Source organism: Polypterus senegalus, chromosome 3 (genome assembly GCF_016835505.1).
Source record: "Polypterus senegalus isolate Bchr_013 chromosome 3, ASM1683550v1, whole genome shotgun sequence".
NCBI classification, from domain to species: domain Eukaryota; kingdom Metazoa; phylum Chordata; class Cladistia; order Polypteriformes; family Polypteridae; genus Polypterus; species Polypterus senegalus.
Window position 1 is genome coordinate 230826515 of NC_053156.1, and position 17089 is coordinate 230843603.

Consider the following 17089-nt stretch of genomic DNA (forward strand, 5'->3'; position numbering starts at 1 on the left):
TAAGTGGCTCTTTTAAAATTATAAGAGTATTGAGTAGCACTGCATTTTTATCCATCCATTTTCTAACCCGCTGAATCTGAATACAGGGTCACGGGGGTCCGCTGGAGCCAATCCCAGCCAACACAGGGCACAAGGCAGGAACCAATCCTGGGCAGGGTGCCAACCCACTGCAGGACACACACAAACACCAAGCACACACTAGGGCCAATTTAGAATCGCCAATCCACCTAACCTGCATGTCTTTGGATTGTGGGAGGAAACCGAGCGCCGGAGGAAACCCACGCAGACACGGGAGAACATGCAAACTCCACGCAGGGAGGACCCGGGAAGCGAACCCGGGTCTCCTAACTGCGAGGCAGCAGCGCCACCATGCCGCCCTATATGTATGTATGCATTGTAAAATCATGGTGGCCCACTTATTTAATTGTGAACCGTACATTCAGTAGTGTATTAAGTTTGTTTTGTCAAAGCCTCATTTATTCCTTTTCCTTGACTCTACTTCTTTTTAATGTTTATCATGTCTCTGCTCCTATTTTTTTTCTCTGCAGCCTAATGGGGCATGACCTCTGTTTGGTTTTTGGTCCTCAGGTGCTGCAGATCATGAAAGAACAATCACCTGAGAGAAATAAAAGGATTGCATCCTCTTAGGCCTTAGCTATTCTGTGTCATTGTCTTTGCTGCCTTCCCTCAGAGAAGTTTACTTATGATTTAAACTTCTTGCATAGTCTGACTATTTGATTTTTGGCTTTTAAAAACATATGAACGGATGTTGTTTTATTTATATTTTAGCTTTACGATTTAATAGTTAAAACATTCCAGCTAAATTATTTAAGGCTTTTCCTTCATAAAAATTACAGTATTTATTTGCTACTTAGCTTTTTCTCCCTTGGTTTTTATGAATTCTGTTTTATTTATAAGCTTTCCTTCGATAATATTTGTTAAATCATAATTGTGTTCTTTCTGTAGTGCTTAATGTTTCTCTCTTGCTAATTTTCTTGAAACATTATCCCTAAATAATTATTGTTTATTTAACAATTTAAAACAAATTTCTAAATTAAATGTACTAATGATTGGTTCATGGGAAGGGATTTAATGGTTGTAGCCTCCCCTTTTAGCTTAAAATGCGTTTTGAAAAGTAAAGTCATTTTACAAATATCACTTCATAGCCACCCTAGAGTGCACATTAATATTTCTCACACCTTCTAGTTTCTTCCTTCTCCTTTGCTAGATGACGGCATAGCAACTGGAGCCCTTGTCCATGCCTTTGCCCACACAGTGCTGCATACGCGTCTAATATGACTCTTCACTGGGTGACCTCCTGCTATAGCACTTATATGATCAATACTCTGTGCTCATGCATGACACAAAAAGCTGGATCTGTGTGTATGTGAATGTTCATCTCCTTGTCTACCCTGACTGCTGTACAGTGCATCTATGACCTTTCTAGACTCAAGCCCTATTTATAAGCATCAGCATTTCAGAACATCACATTCTATTTATTCTTGCCCAGTTAGCAAGTAGCACCTTGTTTACATTTTTAAATTTGAAGTTGTTCAACTTTACTTTTGCTAACATTTTTTGCAAATAATATACACAAAAGCTTAAATGAATAAATAATGTTCAGTAGGAAGTACATACCTGATGTTGTAGCACTGTGGAGTTAGTTAGAGGTTGTACAAAAACCAGGAAGTGAATGAGAGGGGCACACCTAATAAGAGCTACTAAAAATATTTTATTGCAACCAAAACCAAAAGGAGGAAACCATAATGAAGTTATAGAACAAAGCAAGATCTAAGCCAAAACAAATCCTGAGAAAAATACACAAAATGATCTTTAGAAATCCACAAAGCTTTACAGTGGAAAGTTCAAAATGGCAACTATTTATATTGCTCTGTCAATGATGACACAAGATTTGACCCTTCTTCAGTAATTACGCCAAACAACTCCTTGTTCAGGCACTAGTTCTCTGTCAGCTGGAATGTTGCATATCTCTTCTGGTGGGACTTCCTTCAGCTATTACCAGATCTTTCCAGCTCCTCCAAAATGTGACAGCTCAACTGGTGTGCTTTGTTCCTTGTTTCATTCTTCCCTCTTCTTTGACTTGGTCTCTCCACTGGCTTCCTGTAGCTGCAAGAAACTTATTTAAAAGTGAACCACATATTCAGTAGTGTAAGTCTGTAAGCTTGTCTTGTTATAGCCTCATTTAGACCTTGTCATTGGCTCCACTCCTTTTAGCTTTTTATCACAATTCTGCTCGTATTTTTTCTGCAGCATAAAGGGGCACAATCACCTGAGGGAAATACAACAATTGCATCCACTCAGACCTAAGCTTTCCTCGGGCATTTACTTTGCCCCTTCTGTCAGAGAAAGTTATTGATGATTTTCATTTCTTGCTTAGTCTGGATGTTCCAAGTTTTGATTTTGGCTCATCAAAATGTTATATGAGTGGAACCTTTTAAAATTAATACTTTAGTATTATGATTTTAAAGTTTACAATTTCTAGATAAAATATTCAAGGGTGTTTCTTTATAGTAATTAGAATATTTATCTGCTGCTTAGCTGTCTTTCCCTTGTTTTTTATGGATGCTGTTTTATTTATAAGCTTTCCTTTGGTAATATTTGTCAAATCATAATTTTGTTCTTTCTTTGGTGCTTAATGTTTCTCTCTTGCTAATTTTCTTGAATAATTACCCCCAAATAATTATTGTTTATTTAACAATTTAAAACAAATTTCTAAATTTAATTTGCTAGCGATTGTGTCATGGGAAGGGGTTTAATGGTTTCAGCCTTCCATTTTTGCTTGAAATACTTATACATTTGTGTAAACCAATGCCATTTTTACCTGGAGTGTGAAAACTTAGTCTCTCTGACCAGTTTTTGCCTTTTGGCCTTGACTCCAAATCTTCTTGATTTTAAGCTCTCATGTTCTTATTATTTTGGTTGCTGATTCTACTGACTTCTGTGAGTCAAACCATTCTAGTCCTTTTTTGTACTTACATTTTCAACACATTAACATACTGCTTGTAAGTAAAATAGCCATTGTAACTTATGTTTAACAGAAAGACTGACATATTCATGACAATTAGCCATATGTGCTTGACTTTTGCCACTTATGTGAAATACCACCAAATAAGTTTGACATTTATTATTTAAAGCAGACATTTTCAATTTATGCTTGATATTCGACATTTAAATAGATATTTAACATATATGTCTCCCATTTTTTATATAGGATGTAAATTTTCCATTTACACAGAAGTACAAGTGTGACATGTGCAACAAATGAGTATATTGTTTTACTGATAAAAGCAGTGATTTTCCATTTAGCATCTTCTAAGTATAAGAAAAATGAAATTACAAAAAGAATGAATTGCGTTAAAAATGTCACCCCATAGCCATCCTAGACTGCACATACAAATTTCTCACACCTTCAAGTTTTGTCCTTCTTTCCTAGGAAACACCGGCTCAAATATTTGCTTAAATGGGCATTTGACATCAAAATATAGCAACTGAAGCCCTTGTTCCTCTCCTTTGCCCACACAGTGCCTCATACTCAGCTAATGTGACCTTCACTAGGTGACATCCTGTTTTAGAACTTATGTGATGAACACCCTTTATTCATGCATGGTGCTCAAAGCTGGATTTGTGTGTATTTCACTGTTCACCTGCTTGTAAACCTTGTCTACCCAACAGTGTATCTATCACCTTATTAAACCTGAGCCCTATAAATAAATAAATAATGTTAAGTGGGAGATATATAGGTGATGTTTTAGCATTGTAGATATTGTACAAAGACGAAGAAGTCAAAGAATGAGGCACACCTGGTAAGAACTCTTAACTACAAAGATTTCTAGAAACTATAACCAATAGGGAGAAACAGTAACAAAGTCAGAGAACAAAGCAAGGTCGTAACCAAAAATAAACCTGAGAAGTAATGCACAAAATAAGGTCTGTTGTAATCCACCTAGTTGGACAGTGTGAACATCAAAATGGCAACTATTTATATTGTTGCACTGATGATAACACAAGCCGCGACCTCCACTGGACTGGCTCTAGCAACCTGAAATGTGTGTAGTAACCATAGCCATGAACAGCACTCCTTGCTTTAATGGCCCAGTACTGTTGTTTCTTTCTTCATAATATTCAGAGGATTTGACCATTTCTCAATAATTATGCCATGCAACGCCTTGTTTAGGCATTAGATCTCTCTAGGCTGGAATATTGCAACTCCCTTCTGGTGAAACCTATTTTAGGTATTATCAGACCTTTTCAACTACTCCAGAGTGCAGCTGTTCAATTGACGGTCTCTGTTTCTTTTTTCAGCTCCTCTGGTTTGGCCTCTCCTGTTGCCTGAAGGATCCAGCAAAACTCTTGTCATGGCCTAACGTTTTTTGAATGGTCCTGCTCCTTAATATCTCCAATCCCCAATCTCCACTTATTTCCTCTTAAGAGGTCTCTAAACTCTCTCTGCCTGTTCTCTGACCATCCCTTCTGTTGCCAGACATGCCAAGGCTGGACAATGCTTCGTCTTTCTTGCTCCAAACCCTTTTGCTATTCAAACTTCATCCAATTTACTCATTAGGTGCATGCACCTTTTCATTCAATAGTATGGAACTGCTTAAATTCTCACTTACAGGGTAGTAGCTGTTGCACTGACATAGAGTTAAAGATACTGATTTTTATCTTAGTCTAGCTGCCGGTATAATTATGTAATTGTTGTAATCCCTTGTGCTTGTTTTTATTACCATGCTTATTTTAACTTCACCTGTTTGTTGTCTGGTACAAATCTTGTAATCAATATTTAATCCACTTCCTATTGTCCAAATTACTTGCAATTTTGCACACTTACTCGCTTCTGATGACAATACCCGAATCAATAATCAGTTTCACTAATTGATCAATTAATCCATGTTAATTAAGAAGTGAAATTTTCATATGAAGAATAGTTCAAGATTTCATGAATAGATGGCGCTAGTAACAGATAGAAATATTAAAGGAAGTGATAAAATTTTGATTATAAAATTATACTAAAATAAACCCAGGACTAAAAAGTTGAAAATTATATATACAGTAATCCCTCGCTATATCGCGCTTTGACTTTCGCGGTTTCACTCTATCGCGGATTTTAAATGTAAGCACATCTAAACATATATCACAGATTTTTCACTGGTTCGCCGCTTTCTGCGGACAATGGGTCTTTTAATTTAGGTTACATGCTTCCTCAGTTTGATTGCCCAGTTGATTTCATACAAGGGACGCTATTGGCGGATGGCTTAGAAGCTACCCAATCAGAGCATGTATTATATATTAACTAAAACTCCTCAATGCTATAAGATATGCTTCCCGCTGTGCTTGTTTGCTTCTCTCTATCTTTCTCGCTCTCTCTGCCTGACGGAGGGGTGTGAGCAGAGGGCTGTTTGCACAGAGGACACGGACGCCTCTACAAAATGCCGCTTTATCGCGTGCTTCTGTATACTTAAAAGCATGTATTGATTTTTGATTGTTTGCTTTTCTTTGCGAGCTCTCTGACATTCTCTGCTCCTGACGCGCCTTTATGACGCCCTTTGAAGATAAGATATGTTTGCTTTCTTTTAATTGTGAGAAAGAACTGTCATCTCTGTCTTGTCATGGAGCACAGTTTAAACGTTTGACTAAAGGGTGTTATTTCATGTCTAGAGGGCTCTAATAATGTTAACAGGGTGGGAGAGTTTATAAGGGCTTAAAATATATAAAAATAACCACACAAACATATGGTTTCTACTTCGCGATTTTCACCTATCGGGGGGTCTGGAACGCAACCCCCGCGATCGAGGAGGGATTACTGTATATCTATACTAATAAAAGGCAAAGCCCTCACTCACTCACTCACTCATCACTAATTCTCCAACTTCCCGTGTGGGTAGAAGGCTGAAATTTGGCAGGCTCATTCCTTACAGCTTACTTACAAAAGTTGGGCAGGTTTAATTTCGAAATTCTACGCGTAATGGTCATGACTGGAACCTATTTTTCTCCATATATTGCAATGGAGTTCAGCTCGATGGCCGTGGGGGGCGGAGTTTCTTCTGACATCATCACGCCTCCCACATAATCATGTGAACTGACTGTGAGCGCAGTACGTAGAAAACAAGGAAGAGTTCCAAAAAGAGCTGAAGAAAACATGCATTATACAATTGAGAAGACAGCGAAGCAATAAGAAGCGAGCGAGTGACACATACAAGCATATTCATAAGTGGAGCTACTGCAGAAACAAAGCACGGTGTAAACCATAAGTTTAAATTAAGTTTATAGACACGATCCCACTGCCGTTTGTCATGCACAGTGACGCATACAAGCATATTCATGACTGCAGCTACTTTGGAAACAAAGCACGGTGTAAACCTAAAGTGTAAATTAAGTTCATAGACAGGCTGCCGCTGGCGTTTGTCATGCCCACGACTAATGCGGGATACAAGTTTAATGAGAGGACGCAGGGTATAAACGTGAGTTTTGATCACTTTGTAACTAAGTTAAAATTTCTGGTGAAGGGCTGTGCTTATGCAAATTCCGAGAGACTGTGTTTGTGGGGGGATAGACAGTTGAGGCGGGTGGGGGAGTGACGTCATCCTCTCCCCTCCCATTCACCTCATTTCGCTCTGAGCTGAGCTTCGTAGCTAACGCGGTCTTGTGGAAGCAACTTTGTTACGCTGCCACCAAATACTCACAGAAAAATCCACAAGTTAATACACACGCTGTCTCTAGAGTTTCTCCACACTCAATTTATTCCTTGCATGACCGTTATACCCTCTGATCTCCCATTTCAATTCAGATGCCTCCAATTTCCAGTAAGGCTCTGCTTCGCGATGAGAAGTAAGAAGTCTCAGGGACAGACCCAACAAAAGGTTGCCATTGATTTCAGGCAAGATTGCTTTTCTCCTGGACAACTATACGTTGCATTCTCAAGAGTGAGCTCGCGCAGCTTCGTCATATTACAACCGGAGTGCTGAACTGACAACGTGATATATAAAGAGAACTATAATAATCGTAATAAACGAACAATAAAACAGTGGAGAACCCATGGATTAAATAAAAAGGCAGCTTTCTTGGCAAAGCAAGGAAAGAGGATGGCTTTATATGTCGTTCGTTTATAAAACAGCGGAGAAGCTGTGTAAAGGCTGCTTCACAAAAAGCCAGTGGAGCGCCTTATATGAGCAGGCAGTCAGCTAAAGAAGGGAATCAATAAATAGTATACAAGCCGCGGATTAAATAAAAGAAATGGGTACCTGAACAGTACAGTAAGTCTCGAATAGCTACACAATAGCTATAAGAATCATAATAAACAAAAAATAAAACAGTACAGAACCGCGAAACAAGGAGAAACGACGGCCTTATATGGCGTTCGTTTATAAAGCAGCGGAGAAGCTGTGTGAAGGCAGCTACACAAAAAAACAGCAGAGCGCCACACGCTGAATGTATTCCTCGCATCACCGTTATACCCTCTGATCTCCCATTTCAATTCAAATGCCTCAAATTTCCAGTAAGGCTCTGCTCTGTGATGACAATTAATAAGTCTCAGGGACACACCCCACAAAAGGTTGCCATTGATTTGAGGCAACATTGCTTTCCTCCTGGACAAAACTAGACGTTGCATTCTCAAAAGTAATCTCAGTGCACAGCTTGGTCATATTACAACCGGACTGCTGAACTGACAACGTGGTATACGCGGGGATTTTGCTATATACAGTATATATATATGTATGTATGTATTTATGTTTATATTGTGGTCCCTGGCCGGGCTCCAGCTTGTGCCTCCTCCAGACCGCGAGGGGGCGTCCATCCTGGTTATGTTGGGGGCCTTGGGTACAGGGCTTGGAAGCCCTGTAGGGACCCATGGCCACCGCCAGACGTGCCCGGTGCCTGAGGAACCCTGGAGCCCAGCACTTCCGCCACACCAGGACTGATTGCCGGTAAGCAGCTGGAGCCCATCCGGGTTCCCATTTAAGGGGCCGTCTCCCTCCAGTCAAGGCTGGATGTCGGGTGAAAGAGGACAGAGCTGGAGAGAGGACGGAAGGTGGCCAAGAGAAAGGCACTAGAAGAGTGTGGCCTGGACATTGGGGGAATCGGTGCTGGAGGCAATGGGGTGTGTGAGTGCACAAAAAAGCCTGTAAATATTGTAAATAAAAGTGTGTTGGGTGAACATAAGATGTCCGTCTGCCTGTGTCTGGGTCGCAGTCCACAATATATATATATATATATATATATATATAGATATATATATATATATATATATATATATATGTGGATATCTTTATATATATGTGTGTATATATGTATATGTATGTGTATATATATACTGTATGTATGTGTATGTATGTATGTGTATATATATACTGTATGTATGTGTATGTGTGTATATATATGTATATTTATCTGTATGTATGTATATATGTATATGTGTGTGTATGTATGTATATGTATGTGTATATATATGTTGATTTGTGTATATATTTATATATATGTGTGTGTATTTATATATATATACAGTATATATATATATATATATATATATATAAATATATATATATATATATGACAGCAACACTCATAACAGTGACAAAACAATTACATTGACAATCATGTTACGTTATTTTTAAAATGTTTCCTTTTCTTTTCATAACTTCTTTCACACACTACTTCTCGCTGTGAAGCATGGATATTTTGCATATATATATATATATATATATATATATATATATATATATATATATATATAGATATATATATATAGATATACAGTATATATATATATATACTGTATATATATATATACTTTTTAAAAAACACACTTATATTAAGTTAAAAAGTCCACCTTCTATTTTACAAGTGATGTATGAGAGACTTATTTTTTACTTTTTACAAAAACTTAATATAAGCATGGTTTTTAAAAAGTATTTTTTTATATACTGTATGCTGTATTTTTTTATCTTGTGTTGCTTTTGATGCTTGCATCTTCATTCTTGAATGTACTATAACTTGTAATTTTGTAAGTCTCCTTGGATAAAGGTGTGTGCTAAGTAAATAATAATAATAGTAACATGGTGTTGCGGTAAACTTAAAAATAATGATGTTAATAATTTTAAACTTTTGAAAAAGGCTAAGTAAATGAACTTTTAACATGCCAAATGTTTCTCCATGTTTAAAAAGTAACAGAGAAGCGTTGTTTGGTGAAGAAAACACAACAGATCGAGTGGTTAATGCTTCTTTCACAGAGGTTCAGCACTGTGCATTCAGATTCCTCACTTTCTTGTATTCTGCAGGGGGATTTTCATGTTCTTTCATGCCTGATTAGGCCCCCGCCACCACCCCCCATCTCAGAGATGTCCGTGTTAAGTTGACTGGTGACTAGTATTCCAGTTTTGTTGTATGAGCATGTCTAAATAAGCTCTGTATTGAACTGGCAGCTCATCCTCATTTGGTATCTGTCTTGCCTTTAATGCAACTGGGGTAGGAGTTGAACTACATAAGGCGCACATTTATGAGTTATTATGTTTTAAAGATACCTCTCAGCTACTGCTAGAGAGATTTAGTTGTTCTAAAACAATTAAGTGTGAGCTGAAGGAAGTATGGAAGAATATGTTCTGTAGTATTAAATAAAAACATTCTAGAGAACTTTCTCACTAAACCAGAGCAAAGAGGAAGAGTGTTGCATGGCTCTTATCCCACTGCAAAAAAGCACACTGAGTTAGAAGCAAACTAGAGAGCTGATGATGTGACATCTCTTGCTGCCATGAAAATGGTTTTTGTTACTTTTTTACTTTCCACTGCTGTTAGGCTATTTCATTTGTCTATTTGTTACTTGACAGGTGCTTTAACTTTTTTTCCATAAATTCAGTTCAGTTTATTGCCATTATGTCTTACAGTACAATGCATCTGTTGATCATTCCATTGGTATTGTAACAATACCTTACATCTGAGATCGCCAATTGGCAGCCTATGAGCTAAAGCATTGGCAAAGGTGCCAGCTTTCACAGGCCTCAAATCATTCTCCTTTAATTCAGTACAATTTTAAAAAACATTTTTTTTTAAGTTAGAAACACAATGCCTCTTCATGGCAAAAAAAGACTTTCATTAATGCCACAGTTATCCCCTTCTAAATTAGTTCAGAAATAAAAATGTGCAATTTGTGTTTGCTTTGAGAGGGCAATTGATTTTTGACATGTCAGCTGTGAGCTGTAATCACCTTAAAGTGCGTCACACATTTGAATAAGTGATTTACAAACGGTAGCAAAATAAATTGCTTTTCAATGCATTACCGTACATATGCCCAATAAAGGACTCCAGGCTTTGCATTCATCTGAATGATACACATATCTATATCTGTGGATATTCTACAAAAGTGATGGAATGAACTGGTTCATATGTTCATTCCAAAATAAAATTTGTTTAATGTTCAAAACACCCACAGAGGGAGACCACTCTGATACAATCTAAAATGCACTAATGGAAGCACATAATCCCTGGGATGCGTATTTAGCGGGGCTGTTTAAACAACATACTTCAATCAGCAAACATTTTTTGGGTGTTTGAAGCCAAAGTAATGTTCATTAGTACAACAACTAAAATGTGACAAATGAATTTGATTACTATGTGAGAGAATGGGATGCCGTCTCTAGTTAATAGTAATTACTGATTTCACAGAAAGCTGGAACCAATACTAAAAAAAGGAGAGAGATATTTGCAACGTTAAAACTTTAGGAGTTTGCAACATTTAAAATATTCTACTTAGAAAACTAAGGGAACACTTAATTATCACAATCTAATACCAATTAATCAATTAAGCATCAGGGATATCAATCTGTCCAGTTAGGAAACATTAGCAATTATGGATCAACTCACCTGCTTTGGTGTAAATGAAAGTAACAACAGGTGCACTGGAGAGGCAACAGCAAGATAACCTCAAAAAGGTGAATGTTTTGCAGATGGTGAACACAGACAAATGCTCTCTCCTTATCCTTCTTGACTGATTCTTGTTTAGTTTAGCATTTTGCTAGTGTCATTGTCATTACTGGTAGTATATAGCAGTACCTCAAGCTGATTCAGGTTGCAATGGTAGTCCGGCTCCTCCAGGATGGCACCTCCATATGTGCTTCTGCAAGAAGATTGGCTGTGTCTGCCATCACATCCTCAAGAGCATGAAGGAGATAACAGGAGACATGCTGTTACACAAGGAGAACCGAGCAGGGCTATTGAAGGGCATCAACCCAGCTGCAGGACTGGTATTTGCTTCTTTCTGTGATGAGGAACAGGAAGAGAACTGCCAGAGCCCACAAAATGACCTCTAGCTCTCTACTGGTGTGCATGTTTCTGATCAAACTTTCAGGAACAGACTCCTTATGGTTGGAATGAGGACCCTACGTCCTCTAGTGGGACCTGTGCTCACAGTCCATCACTGCGCAGCTTGATTGTCATTTGCCAGCGAATGCTGTAATTGTCAGCTCTGCCAATGGTGCCCCGTTCTCTTCACAGATGAGAGCAGATTCACCCTGAGCACATGTGACTGACAATGAAAGAGTCTGGAGACACTGTGGTGAATGTTAGCATGACCGGTTTGGTGGCACATTAGTAATGGTTTGGGGAGGCATATCTTTGAAGGGTTGTAAAGACCTCCATGTGCTAGGCAATGGTACCCTGGCTGCTGTTAGGTACCTGGATGAAATCCTCAGAGACACTGTCAGATCTTAGGCTGGTGCAGTGGGCCCTGGGTTTCTCCTGGAGCAGGAAAATGCCCAGCCTCACATGGCCAGAGAGTGTAGGGAGATCCTGGATGACAAAGGCATTGATGCCATTGACTGACTCACATGTTCCCCAGACCTGAATCCAACTGAGAACCTCTGGCACATTATGTATTGGTGCATCTGACACCACCACATAGCACCACAGACTGTCCAGGAGCTCACTGATGCCCTGATCCAGATCTGGGAGGAGATTCCCAAGGAAACCATCCACCGTCTCATCAGGAGCATGCCCAGACACTGTTGTGAGAGCATAAAGGCATGTGGTGGCCATATACACTACAGAGTCACAATCTGAGTTCTATTAACTTCTATTAACAATAGTTACCTCTCAATGAATTACACAGTATTACTCAGTAAAGATCTTCCACTATTACTTATTTCTTTTTTCTTTTTATTTGTTTTTAATATTGTTCATTGAGCTCCAATGTGTGATGAAAGTGTACCTTTCATTTTCTGAGCAGTGTATGAATTAATTTGTCCATTAAATATTATCCCTTAATAAGTGTTGTGATCTGGCTAATTTTTCATTCCAATGCTAATTTGAGTATAAATCTTAAAACAGCGTGATTGTCTGTTGTTACCAAAGCAGCCTTAATGATTTTTTCTAAATGACAATATACTGGATAATTTTTGTCAGTTTATGTGGCATTGATATTATAATGTTTACATTTTTATTTTTATCATTGATTTTTAGCATTATTTATTTTTTTGATTAATGAACATTAAAATACCAGTGGATAAATTTAGCACATGCAAAAGCTGAGATAATTAAGGTAGTCCATGATGTTTGGATAACAGTGTTCATGAGTGAATGAGAGAGAGAGATGTATGTATGGTGTGAGGGATGGCCAACAGTTCAATCCAGCCGGGATGCCCCAAGAGTGGAAGGATGGGGAAGGCAACTCATTTGAGACCCTGTTTCCCCCAAGGTGATAGATGGCAGCAACCCTACAGTATAATGGTGCCCTGAACTCCCACAGGGCATTATAGACTTTGGAGTTTGGTATCGCAACCCTACTGAGTGCCATGGGCACTGCCAGGGGACGCTGCAGAATCATACAACGACCTCTATTTTCTATATAGCCCGGAAGTATAATCAAATTACGAGGACAGAAGCACTGAAGTACTCTGGACTGAAGAAGAAACTTGAGTTTTCCATCTGACCCGGAAGTGCTTACATTCTTCCGATCATGTGACTTGTCCACACTTCCAGGTTAAGGACAATTTAAAGGACTGTTGGGAACCCAGCAGGGAGCCGAATTTGGGAGATGGAGGACAGAGCTTGCTAGGAAGTGTGGTATAGGAAATAGAGAATTGTGCTATTTAGTGATTACTTGCCTATTTATTTGTGGCTGTGGTGCTTGTGGGCACTTTATAGAAAATACCTTCTTGGTGTTTTAGCCTGTGTACTGCATCAGTCTTTTGGGGTAAAAAGGGGCAACAGTGACTCCTAGCATCCACGCATTTATAATGTGTGCTACAGGTTTTGCTCTGATGGAGTCTCACCCAAAGAATATTTGCTCTGGAAGAAGTTGGACGTAGGTCAAATCTATTTGAAGACCCATTCGATACATGGTATAGCAATATTATGCAGCAGACATAGACCACTACTGTAAACAAAGCATTGGGATCAAATATCAAATAATATGCAACAGTGTTATGTTAAAAATATGCATCTCAGTAATAAATGAGCAATATGTAACAAACAGAGTGAAAAAAGCCAGGCAATACAAGTAACTCATCTGCAAAATAGTCAGTAGCACTGAATGGGTGGTACAAACTGATAAAAAGTAAAAAGTTGTAAGGTGTTTTCACACCTAGTTCATTTAAAGGTGTTTCAAAATCCAGAATGATATCTCCTGTAGTTCATTAAGATAGATCACACACTGGTCACACTCTGCTGTGGGTCAAAACAACTGGATTGAGACCCTTTAGAAATGGTGGTACCAAGTGAACCCCTTGGCAATTTACATAAGGTACAGAATATGGTCTGACATGGGACCAGTCTAACTACGGGAAATACTGTGCATTTGAGGTAAAATTTGCACGTTCTGTGGTACTCATCCTACACCATTTCTGCTGGTAATTAGGCAGTGTCAGGAAAAAAATACACATATACATATCAATGTAAAACAATTGTAAATCTGCACGCCCAAGTACAAGTCAATCAAAGCAAGCCTTGTACTCAGATAGTAGTTAATCACATTTTTTTTTTTAAAAAAGGGTGTAAATCAGTTTGTGATTGGCTTGATCAAACCATATCAGACGTGTTGAGAAAGGAATAGCAGTGCTGTGTTCAACTTATCTTTTGACCCCCTTCTATGTACCGTTCAAGTGATGCATGCAGGTAGGGTATCCTCTCAATGTGAATGATCATGATGCGGGCACTGGAGGCATATTAACTCTAATAATATGTGGTAAATGTTAATCAAATAATCTAAAATGAACATTTACAGGTGTAAAGACAGTAGATGGGATTTGCGATAAACTAAATCAAGGTTGTGTTCATATAATCAATGTGCAGCATCACACAGGGAAGTCACCTGATACAATCACAGTCTAAATGAAACTGAAGTATGTCACTAAGTTCTCTCAGCAGAGTTTGCCATCTTCTGTAGAGTTGCCTGGATGAAACGTGTCCCCTTTGCAGCTAGTGAAGTAGCATATAAATTATGTACTCTTCTGCTCATCAGCTAATAAGCATTCTGCTCACAGAGCTCTGTTGGCTAAACAAACCATATAATTATTGTAAATGCACAAACACAGCTGTTGCTGGCCCTCTGTGATGATTTTTCACAGGAAAGAATTGTTTCTGTCCAATGAGGAAGTCCAACACATGCCAACAGGATTTAGTGTTACATTCTGGTTCACTTGAAAATATGCCGATATGAAAACCAACCAAATTAACTGGAGACTGAAACTGAATTAAGCGCCAAAGAAGATACATTTAGTTACAGATCAATTAGATTATTGCAGCATATGTGATGCAGTAGTCTTCATTTTTAAATTGCTCAGATCCCTTTAATTTAACTTAACGTTGATCCAGTGGCCTGGAGATATTTGTTAATCTTGAAAAACTCCATTTATTTCTCTACTATTTGTAGGTATGAAAAAGTATAAAGTTTTAAAATCTCCATTGAACACTGAAAACCTTTTTCTCTTTCTGTTTTCTGTCCTCAGGATATCATACTGTTTCTGCTATTAATGGATTTGTGTGTTTTTATGTATTTATTTTTTTAATTTTCTAGACTCCAGTCTAAAAAAGATCAATCAAAATGAGCACTTCAAAGATGATGAATGGATCTTTATCAGAGCAGGGTAAGAACATCGTTTCACTCACAAAATGATAAAATTAACACCAAGAAGCTCCATTTTGCTAGATCTTTTTTGGTCAACAACCTCAACCTGTGTTGGGATGGAGAGGCTTGGATTTCGTGTTTGAAGCCCATCAAATTTAACTGATGACAGTTCAAACTGATTAAATTTACACAGAAATATGATTCATGTACTTTTTTGTGATCCCCTGTAATTAATTCCAGGCTATACCCCGGGGTTTATGCACCACAAGTAGCACATGAAAACAAGCTGAATTAGTATAGACTTACATCTCCCCCTGGATTCACTTCCCGGGTCTTCCCTGCTTGGAGTTTGCATGTTCTTCCCATGTCTGCATAGGTTTCCTCCAGGTACTCTGGTTTCCTCCTACAGTCCAAAGACATGCAGGTTAGGTGCATTGGTGATCCTAAATTTTTCCTAGTGTGTGCTTGGTGTGTGGGTGTATGTGTGCCCTGCCTTGTGCCCTATGCTGGCTGGGATTGGCTCCAGCAAACCCCCATGACCCTGTGTTAGGATATAGCGGGTTGGACAATGACTGACTGACTGACTTACTTCTCCCTAGCCTAGTCTGAAAGACTATGTGCTATGGAGAAAAAACAGTAAAGAATTTAATCTCATGTCATAATCATACAGTGGGAATTAAGCCAATTCTCTATGGAAATGCAAAAAATATTTTCTTGCTGATTACTTTCTTAATGCTACTTTGAAAATTACACAGTACATCAACTCATCCCATCTAACTGATGAATGCGCTGTATCATTCCATTGAATAAGCATTATTAATACTTACAGTCCATAAGGTACCTTCTGAGACTTTTATTATCAGCATTGAAATTATTTTTTACAATAATAATGAATATCTGCATTGAGATATTTAACTGAGCACACTCTGCACACTGTACAGTGATATTCATATATAAAAATTAATAAATATTAGCAAATGCAATTTTTGTGAGTTTTTAAATCATAAAGTATCACATACAAAGAGTAATAATGTAAAAGTACAATCTCACTTTCAATATGCATGAGCATTATTATCAATCATTTTATCAGTAACAAAAACCCCATAAACACTGGTTGGCATAGAAAGTACCTATTCAATTGATTTTGTCAGATATATACTAATGCTCATTTTGCCACTCTAGCAACTGTAGTGGATAAGAACTAAAATTGTAGCCATTTAAAAATACGATTTTTGATTTTTTTTTTTACCATGAAATTGAATCAGTTTACAAAGAGCACACTCCACTGACATTTCAAAACTTGAATGTGCAGATGAAATAATATAGCACTTGTAGTATACTGTATATGAATTTCTCATAGCATTTTCTTTTCCCCTCCATTCCCAGATTTTGTTCATTTTAGATCCAAAAGTGTTTTGTGAATGCTACACACAGACGTATCACAGCAGTCAGACTTTACTTTGTCACATACACAGTACCTTTTTGGGACAGTCTTCTTTTTGGCTATTTAGATGCCCATTTCACAGTGACAAATTACACCTTCTGCCACTAGAAGAGGGTCCTAGGTGCATGAACTGCTTCTTTGGCAGTGCCCGTCTTCTTTTGCCACAGCACGTTCCCCTCTGTTTTGACTGGTCTTGCCTGGTTTCCTTCTGCTTTTCTTGTATTAACCTGTAGGTCAAGACAACTCCAATTGTTTGATTTTAGTGTTTCTGTTCATTTCTGGAATAAACAGTAGCTTGCCCTGTCTAATTCTAACAGTAGCAAGGAAAGCACTCTCTCTCCACTTTTCTCATTTGATTCTTTTTTTCGATCACACTGTCTACAATTCATTCCAGAGGTGCTCAATATAGCAGGGTTACTACCATTGTGTGCAATGTTTAATAATACCGTGTGTGGGTTTTATCCCCTTTCACAATGATTGCTGTGTTGTCTTTAATTTTCTGTGACCCCCTACTAAGCAGACCAATTTACAATAAAAAACTCCCAACAGAGAAAAGGTAAGCAGTGCCCTTAAGT

General features: G+C 38.1%; 1 protein-coding gene across 3 annotated transcripts in view; it reads left to right on the forward strand.

Annotated features, from left to right (window-relative positions):
- LOC120525961 (immunoglobulin-like and fibronectin type III domain-containing protein 1) overlaps positions 1-17089 on the forward strand; it is a 105700-nt gene that overhangs the window by 12132 nt on the left and 76479 nt on the right. For all 3 annotated transcript variants that reach the window (XM_039748706.1, XM_039748708.1, XM_039748707.1), the window contains exon 2: positions 15020-15089. In XM_039748706.1, the coding sequence (XP_039604640.1) occupies positions 15047-15089 (43 nt within the window). In that variant the 5' untranslated portion in view covers positions 15020-15046. The remainder of the gene's footprint in view (positions 1-15019; positions 15090-17089) is intronic.